At 46.3% G+C, this 19,856-nt stretch overlaps 2 protein-coding genes across 2 annotated transcripts; one reads left to right on the top strand and one right to left on the bottom strand.

Moving 5' to 3' along the window:
* Positions 1-4,722: 4,722 nt before the first annotated feature.
* On the bottom strand, positions 4,723-6,870 carry PNRC1 (proline rich nuclear receptor coactivator 1). Its single transcript, XM_072332743.1, has 2 exons — positions 6,448-6,870; positions 4,723-5,905 (listed from the first exon to the last, which is right to left on the bottom strand). Exons 1-2 carry the CDS (start codon positions 6,868-6,870, stop codon positions 5,465-5,467), a joined length of 864 nt encoding a protein of 287 aa, XP_072188844.1. The 3' UTR covers positions 4,723-5,464.
* A 107-nt stretch (positions 6,871-6,977) lies between these two features.
* BORCS6 (BLOC-1 related complex subunit 6) lies at positions 6,978-8,248 on the top strand. Its single transcript, XM_072332741.1, is given in 2 exon segments — positions 6,978-7,436; positions 7,439-8,248. Coding segments are annotated over 2 exon segments (1,125 nt in total). The 3' UTR covers positions 8,105-8,248.
* The last annotated feature ends 11,608 nt before the right edge of the window (positions 8,249-19,856 follow it).

Raw genomic sequence — 19,856 nt, 5'->3', positions numbered from 1 at the left:
CGGCTGCCAAAGAACACAGCATCCGAAGTCAACGGCTTCTCTGACCACTTCTAAAATTAGTCTAAAAAACCATGGAAACCTGGGAGCAGTACGTCTCTATTGCAGAGCATCCTGTGATATTTAAATGGTGTTAGCCATTTAGAACACCACACTTAGATGCAGTTACTCGTTATGAATAAGTCGTATGGATCAGTCAGTCACAAGACCTGTCAGCTGATGTTGCCTTCCACAGAACTGGTAGCAAATTGCATTACACTTCAGTCAGATGCTCCAAAACTGCAGTAACATAAGATACCTTTGGAGGTAATTTTTTCTCACTGTACCTTTCAATCCCATGCAATTCAATGGCAACAACTATGTAGCTTCTTTCTTACCTCCTGGTTGACCTTGTTTTTCAAGGTGTTACTTCTCATGAGTTATTTTTTCCTTATCACTTCTAGCACAGGGGGAAAAAAAGCATCAGCACTTTCCTTACTGCTTACACTGAAAGAATGTTTAGAGTTTGGACACAGCCTATTCATTTACTACTGCATCAATTCCTAAAATGATCAGTTGGTCTTCATAATGTACTAACATGCAATTTCTGAGTAATTCATTGCTAGAAATGCAACTTGTATAAGCTTCATGCTATAGGGATGTGAATCAGCTAGAACAGGCTATTTTAGACAAGAGCACACCTCTTTCTTTCTCATGTCAGCAGGCAACAAAAAACACAAGATTGAAGGAAGAAGAAAGCTTGTCGCTACATATTAAGTCCTTTTACTGAATATAGCTCTCGGTCCTGTGTCAGAGAATAAAAGATGATGTAAATTATATTTTGATGACCATTATTATCACTTATAAATCATGCATGAAAATGAAGGTTGACAGACTCACCTGATGAAGACACGGCACTTTGTTACACAGGAGCAAATCATAGAATCATAGAATCATAGAATGACCTGGGTTGGAAGGGACCTCAAGGATCATGTAGTTCCAACCCCCCTGCCTAGCAGGGCCACCAGACATACACCTTTACTAGATCAGGTTGCCCAGAGCCCCATCCAACCTGGCCTTGAAATGACAGGTTTCACAGAAGTAGCATCTCCTCAAAACTTTATGCTTCGTGATCTTAACAATGACAAAATGGCAACAACATTTACACTACTGTTTGAAATGCATACAGCCATATACTGAACTACAACCCTGTAAAGTACTTACAGTAAGTTCTATAAATACAAGAAAAGCCCTTGAATCCAAAACAGTAACTCTTTCTGGTATAAACTACAGAATTCACGCAAGTTGACTCAGCAGTGGCAACCTATTATGTAAGTAGACATAACCAGAGTAACTCTCCAGTGGAAGACAAGTGTTTATGAACCACCCAAAACAAATGACTGTGCCTGTGGCGCTTAAGCCTAAATACGTGTCACACGTGGCTAACTTGAAACAAAAGTATCCATGCAGCTTTTTTAGTACACGTACAGCTTAGCAAAATCTGAAGAGCTGTTTTCTGGGAGTTAAGTAAATGTGATTTTATCGTCTCATGGGAAAGCAGACACAGAAGAATGCTGACTTCAGAAACGCTACCTCTGCTAGGATGAGTTCACTCTGCACATTAATATCTGAGGTGTTTGTTTTTTCCTTTTGCTTCAAATTCAGCTGAACTCCTGACCTTCCTCTCCTGGCTCTGATAACTTTCTTCTGCACTCTAAGTGCAAAATGAAGAGTTAACAGCTTCTACACTGCCGATAACTTCAGTTAAGGACCCTGAATTAGGTAACATATTTCTTCTATATTGATAGATGCGCCTTTCATTAATATTTTCCACCGAATCAGCAAGCTTATTAAAAATAGAGCATGATTCCTATTCAACACGATTCCTATTTTTCCCCACAGGAAACGTTAACATTTTACAGCATTCATCTCTTATTTGCTGAACTCCTTGCCCTTTTAGGATAAGGATCAGCCATAACATAAAACCTTAGAGATCACAGCAGAAAATAATTCCCCTTAAAGAGTCGTTAGACAAACATCCACGATGAGAATAAAATTAAAGAATGCTTTGTGAAATCAAAATCCCAAGAGAACAAGGAGTTGCATGAAAAAATAAGAGGAAGGAAATTGTAAATAAGTAAACTGCTTGCTGGAAGATTCCCAAGACTCTCTGTGTAGAAATAAACCCAAACTCATCTCCAACATTACAAAGAAAATCAATCTATGATCTAGCCTTTATGTATGACCTCAAAACTGGGTAAAGCAGAAAAAAAAGAAACCACCCACAAGAAGCGTTGCATGTATCAAGTGCTTTGCAGTGCAAAAGCTCTAACAGCACTTAGAAGAACTGCTGCAAATGACAGTGTGTAGAGAAAACATTAGTAGCTGGAAAACAGTTGCAGTCTCCTCTATAGGCTACATAAGGATATAGCAGGCTCTTTGAAGGGGTACTGGTGAAAAGGAGCCAGCCCCTGGGGATTTATAGCTCCTGTTGCATTTGGAGACAGAAACGTTTTAGCTGTAGTAGAGCACCAAGTCAGCCATTATTAATGAAGCTGTGTCTGCTGGTTAGAAACTTAGCCATGCATGAAAACCCCGCAACAAATACATCCCATGAAAGCTAACTTTCAGGACCACCACCACACAAGTATTCAGCTTGCAGCTGATTCCCCTACGGTTTGGCACGGCATTGCACAAAAGATTTTGAACAGAAAACATTTCCATTTCTCTCTTTCAAATGCAGTGGGTTTGGATTCCCTACTCGGTCTGAACTCAGAAATATTGATAAACATTTTCTGTAGTTCATCACACAGCAGCCACATGACCAGCTGATCACAACACACACACTGAGGCCGATCGCTTCCTTCTTTATAGGCTGTTCACCTCAACTAGACTTCAGGCTACATTACTCTGGAGTCTTACGGAAACCAAAGTCATGTTTTTCTTCATGAAGTCTAAAGTCAAACAGTACTATGTGCATCTAATACAATGCCTGGCTTTCAGGGAATCAAGATGAGAAATCCATCAGATCTGAGGAAACGCTGAAATTGAAAATCTCTGTTGAGAACGTCACAAAGTGAGAAATAAAGAATACAGTCCTATGAGATGACCATGACCTGATTTCCCAGGGAATCCTGTGGGAAGCCCAGTTGTATGTAGGCCCAGTTTTATTTTTCAGTCCATTGGCCAGGATTCAATCCAAAGCCCTGAAGAAAAAGATTTAAACACGAAGCGTCAGATCATAACAGGACCATCAATAACAGCACAGGAGTCAGCTCGGGAAGTTTCGCACTGTGTAATGAGTAAACGATGAGGTAAAAGATGAGTAAAAGAGTAAAGGATAACATATTGTTATCTTACCCTCATAATCTTTATGACCCAACAAAGTATGAAACATTTTCTAGGGTTCAAAAGTCTCTTTCAACAGCTCTAAAGAACCTTCTGAGGAGATGAGAACTAATGTCTTTAAACAAGTTATGTAATCCCCAGAGGTATGACAGCAAATCAAGGCAGGAACAGAGGTGCGTTATGGTGGCAAGTCTCATGTAGGATCAGTGATCATTTAGACTAAATAACTCGATGTAAGCTCCGAAGGGCAGGGAGGAAAAGAGGCTGATAGAAACACAGGTAATAAGCAGGGGAAAAATGGTTGCTGTATTTGAATTAACGCCCACCCATGTCTTCTGGAACTGGATCTTGTCAAGCTAGTTATCAAGATTCAGTAAGATCACGAGTTCAGCTGACACAATTAAGCACTAGCAAAAGCTATGGAGAGTTCTGTGATTCTGTGATTCTTTAAGGCAATTGCCTTCACAGTCAGTGGCATGAAGCAAAAAGAAGTATTTGGGGGGGTTCCTAAACTTATGTACAAACTTCTGGTTCAGAGCACAGTACTTACAGAGCTTAATAGTATTACCATGATTATTCTTTCAAATATCTAACTAATGCCTATAACCAAAAGCAAAGATGTTCTCCGATACTTTTCAAGCAATGGAGTTTGGGACTGGTTGTTATTTACTGTCACCAGTTCATACGAGCTCTACAAGGTGAGTGCACACATCAGAACCAGCAGCATGCTTAACACAAATACAGCTGAACGCTGATTCTCTGCTGAGCGTGCTAAGAAAGGAAACACTTTACTTACTTAGGACCCCACTGGTTGTTTTCCGCTTATGTAACCTTCCTCGTAAGCTAATGCCCAGAGATACTTATATTTAAGTGGATGTGAAAATTCAACAAAGCCCTTTCATCTCATGCTTTGGCCATCTAATTTAAACACCAATTATTAAAGTAGCCCCAAATCTTGACAGACTGATCTGCAGCCCAATTCCTTAACAAGTTGAGATCAGAGGAATGCGATTTCCAGCACAGCCACCAGCGGTAGACAGTATCAGAACAGAACAGGAAGCTTTGTTTGCCCTCTTCAGCCACTGCTGCCTTTCAGTATCAAGGAATTTAATGACCGCTTAGTATGGAAATCGTTAAGGAGCACTACAGCATGAATTTGAATTTAATTCTCCAATCGTCTCAAAATCCCAGTTTTATAGAAACAAAAGGATACAGAATCTCAACTGACTCATTCCAGAGGAACCGTTCTGTAAGCTATTGGATCTCTTAGTTACTCGGATAACTAAAGGCTGACAAGGACAAAAGAAATACCAGTTACGCACACAAAAAAGCAGCAACTTCAGTTCAAAGGCTTGAACTGAACACACACTCACACACAAGAAAAACAGAGACATGACCTTAGGGGAGGCCAAATTGTTTTTATTTAATTTTTTTTAGTGACCAATTAAATTTGTGGCAGAAAGCTCTGCTCTTTTCTTTTTTGTTCTCTTAAAAAGAAATCAGCAGTGCTCAACGTGATGGGTTGGAATTCTACTCAAATTCCAGTTAATTTTGTTACAAACAAATAAACGGGAATTCCAGATACTGTTTTTTTCCAGAGCAGAAAATTCACATTTGTAAGAAAATTCCATGTTTGTACTTGATTGGGACACAGAACATAGAACTATTGTCAGCAGTGCATGAATAAACCATTCACATTTGATCTGGAACCTTAACGTCAGAAAGCTGTACTCTCCGTTCAGAATTTTCATTTACCTTGTGCAAATCAAGTCAAGTCTTCATGTGTCAAGCACACACGTAAAACTGTCCATGTTGTGTATATATATATATATACAAGACATCTACCACTCAGGCAGTGCAAAATACATCCTTTCATAACAAAACTAAAATGTACCTCTCAAAGTATGAACAAGAATATACACATAATACATGATGTACACTATTTACACAACCATAAAAAATATAATACAAGGAATTTTGTATGAGAGTATAAGACTTGACAGTCTTTCGTTTGTGGGTTATTTTTTTTTTTTTAAATTTTTTTTTAAAGTTTTTTTTTTTGTTTGTTTGTTTGCAACAAGGCATGTGTAAGTTTCCCAGATGGAGTTTTGCTTCGTAGATAATTCAGAGAGCTCGGAAACTACACCTGAACTTTGAGGAGAGTTTTCAGATGGACTGCCATCAACTCCCTGTTTTGGTCAGACAGCTCAGCTGTGCCCCCCACCCAGTGGCTGGGGGGCTTTGGAAGGACACTAGGGGATGGCGGGTCACTGAATTTTGCCCCAGCGTAATTTTCTTTTTGGTTCGCATCTGTGAGGATGATGGGTTTCTTGGACTTGGCATTTCTGAAGTTCTCTGTGTTTTTAAGTGGCTTTTTCTCCTGCTTCTGAATGTTTTCTGGCGGTACCGAATCTTGCCAAAAGTTCTCAATCTTTTTCACCGAGGCGATCTTTGTCAGTGGCATGTTACATTTGCTCTTCTGCCTGTTAATCTTTGGCTGTTCACACAGATGTAAACCGTGAACGGGCTGGCCGTGGGGAGTGGCAGCCTTCTCAGTCTTTCCCATCTTGTTCTTCAAGAACTGAAGAGACAAAGAATTCGCGTCAGCACACGATCCCTCTCTGGATTCCGGAGGCGCCCGTGGCAACGGACGCGGCGGCAACGAGCCGTCCCCCTTCCAGGCTACCCCACGTCTTTCCAACCGGTCTGTTTCTAAGCGCTCTCCGGGACGCGGACCCCCGCAGCCCCCCGAGCGCCCCCTCACCGCCCGCTCGCGGCCGCCATGGGGCGCTGCGGCCCCCGCACGTCCCGCCTACGCGCGCAGGGGCAGCTGGCGCGCGGCCAGCAGGCTAAATCCGGCTGTTGCTGGGCGCAACGGCGGCCGCCCATTGGTGGAGGAAGGCAGCCAATCGCCGACCTCGATTCCACTCGTTTCCCCCCGCCCCCCTTCACACAACGAACGTAACGGAAACTCTCCTCCCCCCGCCCCTCACACGCACACACGGGGTGCGGGGAGGGGGTAAGTCGCCCCCTGCCCCCCCTCTTCCTCCCCCCCTCATCCGAGGAGGGAACGAAGCGCTTTGAAAGGGATAAAAGTCACCGAGTCTCGGAGCCCCTTCTTACCTCCTTCCTGAGGGGTCTGCTGGGCGCGGGTCTGGAGGGGGTGGGTGCGAGGGACTCCTCGGCGGGGGTCGCCGCGAAGCCGGGAGCGGCGGAGGCATCTGATGCCACGGGAGCGCCGAGTTCGGCCGGGCCGTGCGCTCCCAGCGGCGTCCTTCTGCCCAGGCGGTGCTGCTGGAACTGCTGGTAACGGCTCGGCAGGAGCCCTGCGGGGCCCGGCCGGATCTTGCCCTTCCTCCGCCTCACCCTCTTCAGCGCGGGCCGCGCGCTGCCTCCCGGACCCGCCAGGCAGCAGCTGGGCTGGTTCTCACAGTTGTTGTCCCCTCGCCGGAGATGCTGGAGGAGCGTCGAGGGCAGCCGCCGGGGGTCTTCGGTGCCCGCCGAGATTCGAGTCAGGAAGGGCGGCGGCGCCGTGGTGGTGACCATGGTGGGACGTGGGTACCCAGAGCTGTAAAGGGGAGAGGGGTCGAGCCCGGACAGGGATGAGCGGCTCGGGTCGCTGGGGGCCGTTTGCCCGGGCTTTGTAGGCTGAGATGGTGGCGCGGTCGGATCGGCTGCTAGGAGAACATGGCGGGGGAGTGAGAGGAGCGGCCAGCAGCGCCCTGTGTTGTTGCACGGGATGGGCCCGCCCCCTTCCGCCCTCCCGCCAATCGCCGCTCGGGAACGGGGAGTGCGGCGTGCCTCTCCGCCGGGCGCCGCCAATCCCGGCCGACCGGCCGTCGCTCCGGCCCCGCCCCGGCCAATCGGAAGCGACACAAACACTCGTGGCTCCGCCCGCTTCCGCGGGCCGCCCAATGGGAGCGGACACAAACAACGGGCACGCCCCGGTCTCCGAGTCACGGGCTCGAAACGCGAAGCGAGCGGCTGGGACGAGCGCTGCCCCCGCTGAGCGCCGCCGGCCAATCTCGCGCAGCGCAAACGGCGTCGGCCCCGCCCCCTCGAGCCGCTCAGCCAATCGGAGGGGACGTAAACAGCCGGCGAAGCGCCCCCCACTGGGGGTGGAGGCGCGTACCCGGCCGGGCCCGTCATGGAGGCGCCGGCGCCGCGGCCTGCTGCCGCCGCCGCTCCTCCGGCCGAGGAGGGAGCGAGCCGGGACGAGCGCAGCTTGGAGGCGTTGAGCCTGGCCGCCGGCGGCGGAGCGGTGGCGGGGCGTTCGCTGCCGGAGGGGCGGCAGCTGCCGGAGGGGCGGAGGGCGACGCTGGCGAGCGCCCTGGAGCTGGAGGGAACGGTGCTGCGCGAGGGGCGGCTCACGCAGTTCGTGGCTAACAACCTGGAGCGAAGGATCCGGCTGAGCGGCGTGCCGCGGGGAGAACCGCCCTCGGCGGCGGCCGGCGGCAGCTCCATCCCCGCCATCGACCCCGGGGCGCTGCAGGACGTGGTGGCGCTGGCCGGGCAAGTGGCGGCGCAGGTGGACGAGCTGCTGCGCAACGTGCACTGCGGGCTGCAGGCGCTGACGGCTCTCAGCGTCGGCTGCATCCAGACCTACCGCGACGGCGTGGAGAGCCTGGGCGAGGCGGCCGACCTCAGCATCCGCGCCATGTACGCGCTGGTGGCGCGTTGCGAGGAGCTGGACCGCGCCATGCAGCCCGTGCCCGCCCTGGCCAAGCGCATCCGCGACATGAAGGGCACGCTGGAGCGCCTCGAGGGGCTGTGCAAGTAGCTCTCGGCGCGAAATGGCGGCCGGCGCGCCGCACTCAGCGCCGCGGAGCTGGCGGCGGGTCGGGCCGGAACCCGGGCCGGGCGGGCTGAGCTGTGTGTGGAGGCGGAGCGCTCAGCTGAAGCGCTGCGCATCGCTCGCGGCGCTTCCCGGCTTCATTAAAGAATTTGGACTCCTCACGCCTTACGCTTTCTATTTATTGAGGGCTTGGAAAACTGACCGAGCTCCGTTCAAAGCGACCGTTGGCGTTTCTGCCTGACCGACTTTGAAGTCGTTGTGAATAGTTTCTTCATGTTTACGGGCGTACGTGCTGCTTTGCAGCTGACTCGGTGCCAGATGGGTGGAACAGTCTCTTACTGCTTGTTTTCTGTTGCAGCACGCGGCCGTAAGGTGATGGAAATGAGAGAATTCAAGTCTGTAGCCAAACGCTCGTGTTTTATCAAACCCATGGAGCAGAACTGAGATTCAGCTAAGAAAAACCAAATGCAAAGTTCTAAATAAAGGCCTTCAGGTAAAAAAATGCTTTGCGTTTGTTAATGTCTGTGGTTTTCACAGCCTGGAAGTTGAAACTATCACTGTGAAATGCCTCTTCAGTTGGGATCGCAGAATCGTAGGGGCTGGGGGAGACCTGGAGCTCATTGTATCCAACCCCTTGCTAAAGCGGGTTTCCTACAGCAGGTTGCACAAAAGGTGTCCAGGTGGGTCTTGAATATCTCCAGAGTAGGGGACCCAGCCACCTCTCTGGGCAGCTTGTTCCTGTGCTCCTTCACCCTCACAGTAAAGAAAGTTTTTCCTCATGTTCCGATCATACGTTCCGATTTGTGCCCATTGCCCCTTGTCCTGTCCCTGCTCACCACTGAAAAGAGATGAGAAATACAATCACATCACTGTGTTATGCAAGTTTGACACAGGTCCTTTTGGAGAATTTGTGAACTCAAAAGCTTGTGTTCATGCATTGCTGTGCGCAGAAGTTACTTTGTTGTGCTGACAGTATTTTTGCTGAGGCCTGAGAGAAGTTCTCTGGTGGCTGCTGTTCTGATGCAGGTAGATTTCAGCAGTCCAGTTAGGTTACAAATGTCCTTGCAACAAGATTCACCACAGAAATGATCACTGTGATCTTTAGTTTGTATAGCAGTGCCGCTGGTGTGAGCAGCGTCTCCTAAAAGTCTTGGGGGAAAGGTAGCCAGAAATACCACGTGAGTCCTATTCTTAGCTTTGTAGTGGTAAGGTTTGTAGTGGGTACAGCTCTCACCCCACCACAAGCTCATCCGAAACACTGATGCTACGCAGTGCTTCTAAATATGCACAACGCTAAATTGTAACAAAACAATGAGCTTTTTACACTGCCCCGGTTTGCAGTCCATGAACAACTTTGTGCCTCTCTGTGTTGCCTCCCCCTTGGCACAGGGAATGTGTTTTGTATGCAGCCTTCCTGCCTGCACAGTGGGAGGAGGCTGGAAGTGGGCCAGGCCCTGTTCACTCTGTGGTGTCTGCTGGGGAGTAGTTATGGCTCCAGAAAGAGACTTATCAGCTCAAGAATAGAGGTTAGTGGAGAGAGAAAGGAGCACGTGGGGCCTAGCAGATATCAGAGGTCACATAACACCAGAGGAACTGCAGTCAGCTGTGTAGTTTTGGGGTGCTATTCTTGAGAAAGCCTGAAATTGTTTTGTTTATCATGAAGGTGCGGTCAGTTTGTTAAGTGGTTTTTTGGTTTGTGTTTGTGTGTGTTTTTTTTGTATATCAGGATTTAAGACCAAATTTTTCTCTTGTTTTACAAGTATTGGCGACTCGTTTGTATAGTCACATGTACAGCTACGTTCTATTCATTCAAAGGTCAAGCTTTTAAAGTATACACGTTTTTGTACGCTATCGGTTTTCAATAGCTGTTCATTTACAGTCACTTGTGTTAAATGCTAATTCTCTGCTGGAGTTGTTAAGTCTGTAAAATAAAATCATTACTTTTATATCTGAAATTGTCACTGATGAGTTGCTGTTGAAGTGTTTCACATCTTAATTATTCCTTTTCTTATTTGGTAAAGCAATTGGAAGCCAATTTAAACTTTGCTCTTGTACCTGCACGGAGACCCATTACTGTGATTGCAGGGCCGGTTTCAGTCTGGGTCCCCAGGCAGTAATTTCTAACAGTGATGTCATTCCTGGGATGGAAAAGAGCTGACTAGTGAATCACAGGCATGAAGGCAGTGGTAATTAGCCTGTGGATTTTGCTTCTTTCATGTCGGTGTGAAGGCTTCAACTTGTACCAGGATCAGACTCAGCTGAGCTAGGCCAAGTGGCTCTCATTCCCAGGTGCCTGTCTTATCCCTGCACCACACATTCACTGTCTCTGTGGTGGGCATGGCTGAATGACACCAGCCTGTTCTGTGCCACCACAGTCAGTATCAAGGCATTTGTTCTGAGCCGTGCAAGTCAGTACTGGAATGTTAATGCAGAGCTGCTGTGGTTTGCAGCCCTCCTCTCAATCCTGGCTTCCTTTTCTGCAGAACTGTGTCACTTGGCAGCAGCCGTATCAGCGCTGCTCCGATGCCAGCTCTGCCCTTGAAATCATATTTGGACTGCTCGTGAGCTACGTGCAGCTTAGAAGCCACCGGTGAACCTGGTGCTGCTGCAGCTGGAGATTGCTACAGTGCCTTTCTGATCCTAGGCCAAGCTTTCTCGTGCCTCTTCTGTGTTAATCCTGGTGCTCTCCAGCTGTTGAATATTGAGCTTAGCTTTCAGGTTATTCAAGCCTTTTTTCTTAACCTGTCACTGAGCAGATAGAGCAGTGTTTGGATTTACCAGGATTTAACACACATTTGCATATATTGTCTTGCTTAATCAAGTCAACTTTGCAGTTGGCCTTGTGTTCCTTATCAGCTGCCAAATGAACTGCTGTTCTGACGAGACGGACAAGGTCAAAGAAGAAAAACAGCAAAATGACGTGCCAAACACTAAGCAAAGCCAGGTACAGAATTGGCTGTTCTAGAACTTACTTCCCTGTTCCAATAACTGCTGCTGACTCCACTAGAAATTAGGTTAGTTTGCTAATTTCTTTTCATTCAGGATGACTCGGAGTTGAGTAAGGAAATCCTTTATTTTTTCCCAAGAAAAGTGTGCTTGGTTCTCCTTCATTTAGATCTTTTTGTTCTTTCATTGTTTGTGACCCTTAACTGATCCCAAATCCATGCTGGTCAGAGGAGTTTTACCAGATAAAGCCTCACTACATCAGAAGCCCCCTCACCTCCTGGCTCTTCTGAAGCAGAAATGAACCAGCATTTCACCTTTGAGGCTTCTTTCCACTGTTACTTCATGGCACCATGTGTTCAGTAGGTAAATATGTACCAACGTTTTGTCTATCTTGCTGCCGACTGTATACTGAAGTACAAAGTACTTTTTCCAGCCCTAAAGTCTTTTGGCTGGAGTTTCTAGATTGATGGTTGTATTTACTCCCATTCCTGACCGAGTTACAAAGTATGCGGAATGTGAAGTGGTTGGGAGCAGCATATTGGTTGAACTGAAGAAAATACGTCTCAGCATTAAAGATGTATCTGTTTTGAAATGGTTTTGGATAGCGTGGCTGTGCTACCAGAAGACAGAAAACTCAATTTTAATGCTTCAAAATGATCAGCATCTTTACAGAAGGGTCCTAGATTAGCTATTGTAGCAAACCGTTATTTGAAACTGTGTAAACAGGCTTCAAAATGGAGGCTTTTGCAATAGGCATTCTCAAACGTAAGGCAAGACTTAACTGTCAGACTGCACAGTACGTCATCTTAGTCAACACTGGTATGTTCATCGTGTTCCTGCCACAGCTTACTTTTCATGCTGGGAAACTGCTTTGAGAAAGGGACATTCCTGTACAAGTCATAATCTGTGCAGAGCCTGGGGTTGAATGTGTTGATCCTCGTGGGTCCCTTCCAACCTGGGATGTTCTGTGAGTCTATGAAAAAGAATCAAATTAGAATGATTTCTGTGAAGATTGTCTCTACTTCTGTCCCCACCCTCACCTCTTCCAGGAAATGTATTGTGGATTGTCCTTTCTGCTATGTATGTAAAAGCACACACGAGAGGGAGTTTCTTTCCATTTCTCCTTTAGAAAGCTGAGGCCATTATTGCATCAGCTGCAGGAACTGAAACTCATTGTGTTTCACATTGCTGCTTCAGCTTGGTGGCTGATGAAAACTGTCAATGTGGTTGCTCTACGTTGTTTAACTCTCAAGTAGCAGAAGTGGGCCTAGCTCTGGGCTTCTACCTTGGAAGTTTGGATCCTCCCACCCCCTGCCACGACAAAGGTGGAATGATGCCCTTATCTGGGAGCAGGAAGAATGATAAAGAATCAACCTCTCACACCTTCCTGCAGTTGTTTCTCTCCTACTGTTTACACACACTAGAAGCAACGCAAAAACAGAAGCTAACAACAAAAACCAAACATAACCCCCTGACCCAAAGGCTGATAACTGATCCTCTTTCCCTGTCTGTGAGGATGTCACTAGGTTGGCAACTTCAAAAAGAATCATAGTTTTGGCTACCAAGGATAATGCATGAGAGCCGGCTCTCTGCAGCTGTGTTAAATCCTGGTGAGAAGAGAACATGATTGTAAGGAAAAGAAAATCCTACCTTTTTAGTTTAGTATTGATAAGGTTGGCTATGTGACAGTCTGTGCAACACTTCCAGAACTGCTCTCTGTTTTTTGCTAGCAGGGCTCTGCTGTCACGCACACTGCTTCAGAATGCATCAATGCTAATGGATTGGGAAAGCAGAGAAGCAGTGTTGAGACCATCCCGGAATTCTGTCCAACAATGTATTTCTCCTTTCAGTGTGACCAGCCATGCCTTTTCCTGATTTTCTTGATGGACAATGCTGGAAAAGTTCCCATCATTAAACTTGCTTATAAAGCAAACAGCCGTGCCCAGTGAGTGAGGAAATACATTGTTAAGGAAAGCTTCCTTGTCTGGAAATACATATAAAGCCAGGAAAGAAAAATCCACAGAGTTGTCAGACAATCATTTGTAACTTTGCAGTGATCTAATAATAACGTCTGCTTTGTCACGGGGCTTGTTGGACTGTGCAAAGTAGCAGAAAATAAAAAAAGAGATCCTAAGTTGAAGCCTTACATATTTAATAAATGACTTTTCATTCTGTAGCCTCATACCATTAGCGAAGCTTCTGGCCAGATTCACTGTAATGAGATTTTTCTTGTCTGAATTTGAACAGCTGCCATCAAGGAAATGCCAACCTGAAAGAAAAGCTCCTTTAAAGTCAAAGTATCATTTGACTTTGTTCCTCTTTCTGATTTTGCTGCCTAGGCAATTTGTTTACTTGCTGGATGTTTTTTCTTCAGGCTGGGACTTTCCAGTGACGTTTCGTCAGCTGGAAAGAGAGCAGAGTTCTTCGCTGCTGAACAAAATTGGGATTTTCCATTTTCCCAGCCTCTTCCCCTGTGCAATTTACAGTTGATGATAAGTATCTGACTTTGGTTTTATTTCCTTCTTCAGAGAAAGGGATTTGCAACTACGAGCCTTTGATCTCTCCTGCTCCAATGCCATCAGCTTTCTTTTGAGAAAGTTATTTGAACCGTATTACAGTTTCTACCTTCTTCACCATTTTCCACAGCACACCAGTTGTACATCATTTCCCCCCGAAAAGGGCTGCTCTTCCCTTAGTGCAGTGATCCATGGTCAGCTGTCAGATGCAATTCATAACCAAAGGGTTAATCCTCCATCAGCGTTAGAACGCCTGTTTTACAACAAACAGAATGTAGAGCTCTGCTGAGTTGAATAGCTGTAAAAAGCCACGCTTAGAGTGCAAAAGTCCAAGTTTTAGTAATGCTCCACTGGGCAGTTCTTTGCACGTACAGTCTGTTAAATTAAAATACATTACAGAAACTTCCGTCCAACTCAGTGCCCGGATCTGTTTCTTACCTTCTAACTGAACCTTAAGTAAGTGAGGTAACTGATTCGGACCTGATGTAAAATAGGAGCCATGGAACATATTTCCTGTATGCGTCAATATAATCAGAAAAATTGTGTAACGTGTTGATGACTACTGGGATTTACACAGAGCTGTAGAAACTTCAGGGTGCAGTGTTCATTCATCATCATTTGAGGTTGTGAAATCAAATGTACTTAGTGACTGTCCTTGACTATTTATGAGCTATGTTTTGAGACAGAGAATAATGTTCTGTCTCAGAACTAGGCCTTGTTAGCAGACAAAACAACCGCTGGGACAAAACTACATGTTTCACTACGAATGTGTGAGCCAGTTTGTCACAGCTATCTTTCTGATAGTGATTTGATTAACACTTGGGGAACAAAAGTTTCCTGGGTCCAACGCAGACTATCAGCTTCTTGTTACAGAGTGTGCCCTCGGTGGCACGCCTTGTCACCATTGCCTGCTAGATAGCCTATCTGTAACAGTATGTATACCGCTGTAAAACGGCAGCTGGCTAATGCAAACATGAGTAAGTCTTACCAAAAGGTTTGTCTGTGTCATTTTTTCACATAGGAGGATATTTCCTTCTTACCTACTACCTCTTACAAAGCGAATCAACTAACAGGCTTAATGCATATATTACGTTGGCACAGCTAGCACAGCAGGGGCCTGCAGTCTATAGGAGATCAACACCTGACACTGGTGAGTTGTCAGTGCAGGAGAGCAGCCCTGTGGTGAGTCAGTGCTCATGTGGTGTGCCCCTGGGGCAGAAAAACACCTGAGATCACATGGGGATCTGCAGGGCAGCTTCAGGTTGCTTCACTAGGGGAAACAAGAAAGGAGAAATAGGTCAGTCAGGTGTGGGAGTGCCTGGCTGCTCCTCAGTCTGCCAGCTCAGGCCTGTGGGACTGGCACTGCTTCTTCAGAGTCAGGAATTACTGTAGCACTGGAGTGATTAATACCCTGAGGACTGGATACACATGTATTTATCACGTGTTTGGATGCCATAGTTCATATAGAAGAGGATACCTCTTAATGCTAAAATGATGACGAGTGCAAGTGAACCGTTCTTTGTAGCCCACAGCCCCCCAAAAAGAGAAAGCACGGCCAAATTTTTGTTCTTGTTGTTTTATCATCCATAGGTAACAAAAATAAACAACAACAACAAAAGACTGTTAGGGTGTCAGTGGGTGTCAGGTGCAGAGGAACATAGCTGGATGAGGAACAGCAGATGTGACCATCATTCACTGACTGACTATCCCACATTTAATGCTTGGTTTCCTTCATATCGGAAATCTTAGAAGATACAGCAATAAAATTCCTGTGTGGTTATTTCTATTAAAGGATGAGTAAAATGTTTATTCCGAGAGTTTTCATATATTAGAGTAATAATGTCAGTTTTGTACTTTAGTTAGTTCAGCTTCATGCATTAAAAGGACACCAGATTTCTTAGGATGCTTGGTAGATCACAAAGAAGAAGGGAGACCATATTCTGTATCCAGCCCCTAGATGTAACTAGTACTGCTCAGCCTGGAGCCGGGTTGCTCCTGAGAAGATACCTCTAACTAGAAGCATTTAGAACTAATGCTTCAGGTCTGAATCATGTGCATTTAGATACATAAAAACTCCTTTCTGACTGGCTGGAACTTCAGCTGCCAAATTGGTAAAGATTACCTAGCAACAGCTGCCCTTCTTGACACTGGTACAAACTGCAGTGTAAGAGAAGCATGGAGAATAATGAAGGGGGTTGTGCTTCAGGATGAAATGCCTTGTCTTTCCATTCTGACCATTCCCTTTGTGGTAAGCAAAACTCACATCTAAGATACAAACAATGGAAACAGGTTTCCTAGTTTAAATCAGCATACCCTTACATACAACCAGGATGATGTCCATACTGTTTATACTCTTCTGAGATCCTCTGTCTCTGTGTCATGGTCCAATAACCCATTAATTATGTGTTTTAGTTCTGCTCATGACTCTCCACTGTTGTGCACAAATGTTTCCTGACACATTTTTCTAATTCTCCATGTTAGAGAATACAGATAGGCAGGGCTTGATTCACAATCCACTGAAGCTCCTAGAAGTCTTCAGGAAGCTTAGAATGTGCTCCACGGTGGGTCTCTGGAAAACAAACATCATCCAATTATAGCAAAAAATAAAACACTGAACTCATTTTAGCACATCTAACTGTGTGTGGAAGAGTATGTGGAGACTTTTCTCCCCAAAGGGATTTTTGAAAAGCAGTTTCTGAGCGGCAGAAACAGAGAAGGGAATTCACAGAATGACTTCTCACAGAAGAGTCAAGATTTCACAGGAAAAGCCTACGCTCTCTCGGTGCATAAAGACTACTTAGCCAAACTCTAATACTTCCTAGTACTGGAACACACTGTGAGCCTCAGAGGTCAGGAAACTCAGATGAGTGTCGTCATCCTTACACCTCCTTCTCTTTCTCAAGGACCATAATCTCTTTGAGTAACTCCCTTGAAGTTCATCTTCTTTACATAACTATGGAAGGCAAAATCAGCAGTAGAAAGAAATGGCATGGACTGAATGTGACTTTGTGACCAGCGGTGGATCGTGGGTATCACATTGCCTGAGGAAAAGCCCATTCCATAATGTCTGCCCCAGGCTGTTACCGTGTGATGTAGCCTGAAGTGGTGAGAATGTGAGAAAGAGTATTCCTAGGGAACTCCATGTGCCTAATAACCAATTTCTGTTTCTTCCTCTAAGGAATGCTTGCTGCATTCTTTTCCTTTCCCTTTAACCAGTTCCTTGGGGGCATTTTCAGGACCGAAACGCCTCAAGACAGAGACTACGGTTTTCATTTGTATTTGTACAGAATGTTGTATAACTTGAACCCTACAGGCATAGAATCATATATAAATAAAAATAAGTCTGTATGTACTTTCTTATCTGTTGTACTATATAGTTCATACATGTGTTATTCTTCACAGGCTTTATATTCACATATATCCATAGTATATATCCGTAGGCTCAAACTTAAGGCGCAGAAAGTCAGAGAGTGTCTGTGGATAATAACCTTTACTTTGTATGACTGATCACATGAGAAAACATTTTTCTACCTGTATAGCAACCCAGAACTCAGTCACCACATACACAGATTTACAGGTTTAAATGCCAAGCCCCCCTGGCTATTTCAGGCTGTAGAGAAGTGATAACCCCCATCAGCTACAGACTCTCTGCTCTGCCTCCCACACTATCCAAGGCCTCAGTTACACAGTTTCAACCACAGCCTCCACTCAGGGTAGGATTTTGCTAAGGTATCCGTCCTCAGGACAGAAACTAGGAAGTGTAGCATCAGAGTGCTGTTTTACTGTGTGGGATCATCATTCACCAGATCAGCTCCAAAGATTATGAGTCATGCTTTCCACTTACTTTAATTAGAGTTTGTTTCTCTGTATTATGTCACACATCTCCCTACCGCTACTCATCTTCCATCATGAAATTCCAATCGATTGACTAAAACTCCATGGCTATCCATACTGAAAGCTCACTATTATTGCGTGATTTCACCTTGTGCAGCAGATTGTATGTTCTTGAATGTTACGTCTGGATGCTTTTCAAGGTGTAGGATTTCACTGAAAATCGTTCTTCGCATCTAATGCAAGGCCACCAGCGTTGAGGTCAAATTGCAGTAACACTGGGGAGATCAGCGTCAGCCCACTGGGAATCACTGTTGTTTTGCTCATGATCCTGCTGTCCAGCTGCTTACCTCCGTTACATCAAGCGTGCCATCAGTTCAGTTGCAGAGGAGGAACAGGAGGAGGGCATCTTGTTTTTTTTGGACCTGCAAGTCAGTGTGTGAAGTCACACCCATTGTCCTTCAATAACAGCAGCCCTCTGGACAGCCAGATACTTTCCTCCTCCTGTAGGTGTGAGGAGGGTTTGCAGACACACAGCTTTCTGATTCCTTTCTAGCACCATGTCCAATTCAGGGACCTGGATTTAAAGTAGCTCCACCTGAAGCTCACTGCATCCTCCCTGCCTATGCAGAACTTTATTCTACAAACACTCTAATACCTTAGAGGCTTGTGCTAAGAACGCATTTTCCCATAATGAAGCCCTGAAGGGAACTTTAAGATTCACAGGAAGACTTGAAAGCAAGTTGCATCCATTAGTCTGCGTGCTTTATTACTCTGGGCGTACTCTGTGCTCTACTAGAAGTCTGGCTTGTCTTCTGTTGGAATTTCTGTTAGGAACTGTATCACGATCTTGCGTTATGGAACAGCTCCAGGAGCCGATTAGGCTGGCTTCACGCTGTTTCCTGTTTAGTTTGGATAGGAAAAATAACTATACTTTAATCATGTTAAGTCTGTGAGGCTGTGGTGCCCCCTAATGTTTAGAAGATTACTCACTGGTGATTTTGTTGCTGAACTTTCAAAGCTCTCTGCAGGAAGAACACGGTAAATGACATCTCCAATATATCGAAGAACTTGGAACATAGTTTGAACAACCCTTTTTGTTATTTGATACGCACAAAGGTTACAATAGTCCCTTTTAAAGCCTTATTTTCATTTTGAAACACGGAAGAATAATTGATTTGCCTTAGAACTCAGTTTCTTCATTATTTCCTGACACCAAACAGCCATCAGCATTTTCTTTTGGCTTATGGAAGAGCTGGTGCATGCTCAGTGTATTTAAATGTCTGCATGATTAGATTCTCTAATTAGCGTTAAGTGACCATAATATTAAATATAAGTATGTTTTCAAGGTACTGGATCATATTGTTATTATTGTTGTTGTTTCTGTTAGAGGTTATTCACCAGCAGCAGTTTGAATAAATGTCCATTCTGTAAATAGGAAAAAGATATAAACTGTGTTTTGCTCATGTTTTCTTCACGCTCACGTTTTCTTTCTCTTTTTCAAGTCAAAGCAGAACGCAAACGCAGCTCTCCGCTACCAGAACCATTGCAGATGGCTGAGATCAGAGAAGCCAACAAGGCTGTGATAGAAGGAATGAACCTTACCCTGGGAAAATCACTTACTGATCGCTGCGTTTCCTGTGACGAGAGGAGGATTCTAATCAGCAAACAGAACCCAGGGTGAGGATACGGGAGTTTGAATGCATGTAGATAAAAGAGAAGCGGCATACAGAGAGGAGCTGGGGGGACTCTATACCTTTGGCTATTAACACGTTTGCAGTTGCTTTCTCAAAGCATCGCCCAACCAGTTCACGGTGCACCCGTGCTTCCCTTGCTCAAGCAGCAAGCGCGCACCAACAGCCGCATTAAGAACGTGGGAACTGGGTGCCCTCTGCTGGTGTAACAGGAGAGGTGCCTCGTTCGCAAAGAAGCAACACAAGAATCGTCATCCTACGCCTGTAAATTGTTTCGGAAAGTCTAAGGCGGTAAAGCTCGGCGTGAACTACAACTGATAGTTGTAGTGGAAATAAACGGGAGGCATTACTTTCGGAGCAGCCCGCGCCCTTCCCCGCCTGCCGGCGGCAAGCCGCCATCCCGCTCCCCGCTTTCACTTTCAGTTCGGCCGCCTCCATCGCCCCCTGCCGGCCGCTTCCCGACCTACGGCCCGCAGTGCTGCCCGCGGCGCTGCTCCGAGCAGCTGGGGAAAGGAAGAGAAACCAGGCGGCCGCAGACGGCAGCACGACGTGTGGCGGGAGGGCACTTAGCGCCCCCTCGGTCTCGGCGCTGCCGCGGACCGTTCGTCACCCGCTGCCTCACGGCTCGTTCCCTTCCGCCCCGCTCGCCGCCCCGGCTGCCCACCGCCGGCGGACCCGGCATGGCGGCGCCGGCAGCGCGCACCCGGAAGCGGAAGCGGCCGCGGAGCACTGCGGGCCGGCGGCCGAGGC

Source organism: Excalfactoria chinensis, chromosome 3 (assembly GCF_039878825.1).
Source record: "Excalfactoria chinensis isolate bCotChi1 chromosome 3, bCotChi1.hap2, whole genome shotgun sequence".
NCBI lineage: Eukaryota > Metazoa > Chordata > Aves > Galliformes > Phasianidae > Excalfactoria > Excalfactoria chinensis.
The sequence above is the reverse complement of the archived record's forward strand: the minus strand, read 5'-3'. Positions and strand labels throughout refer to the sequence as shown.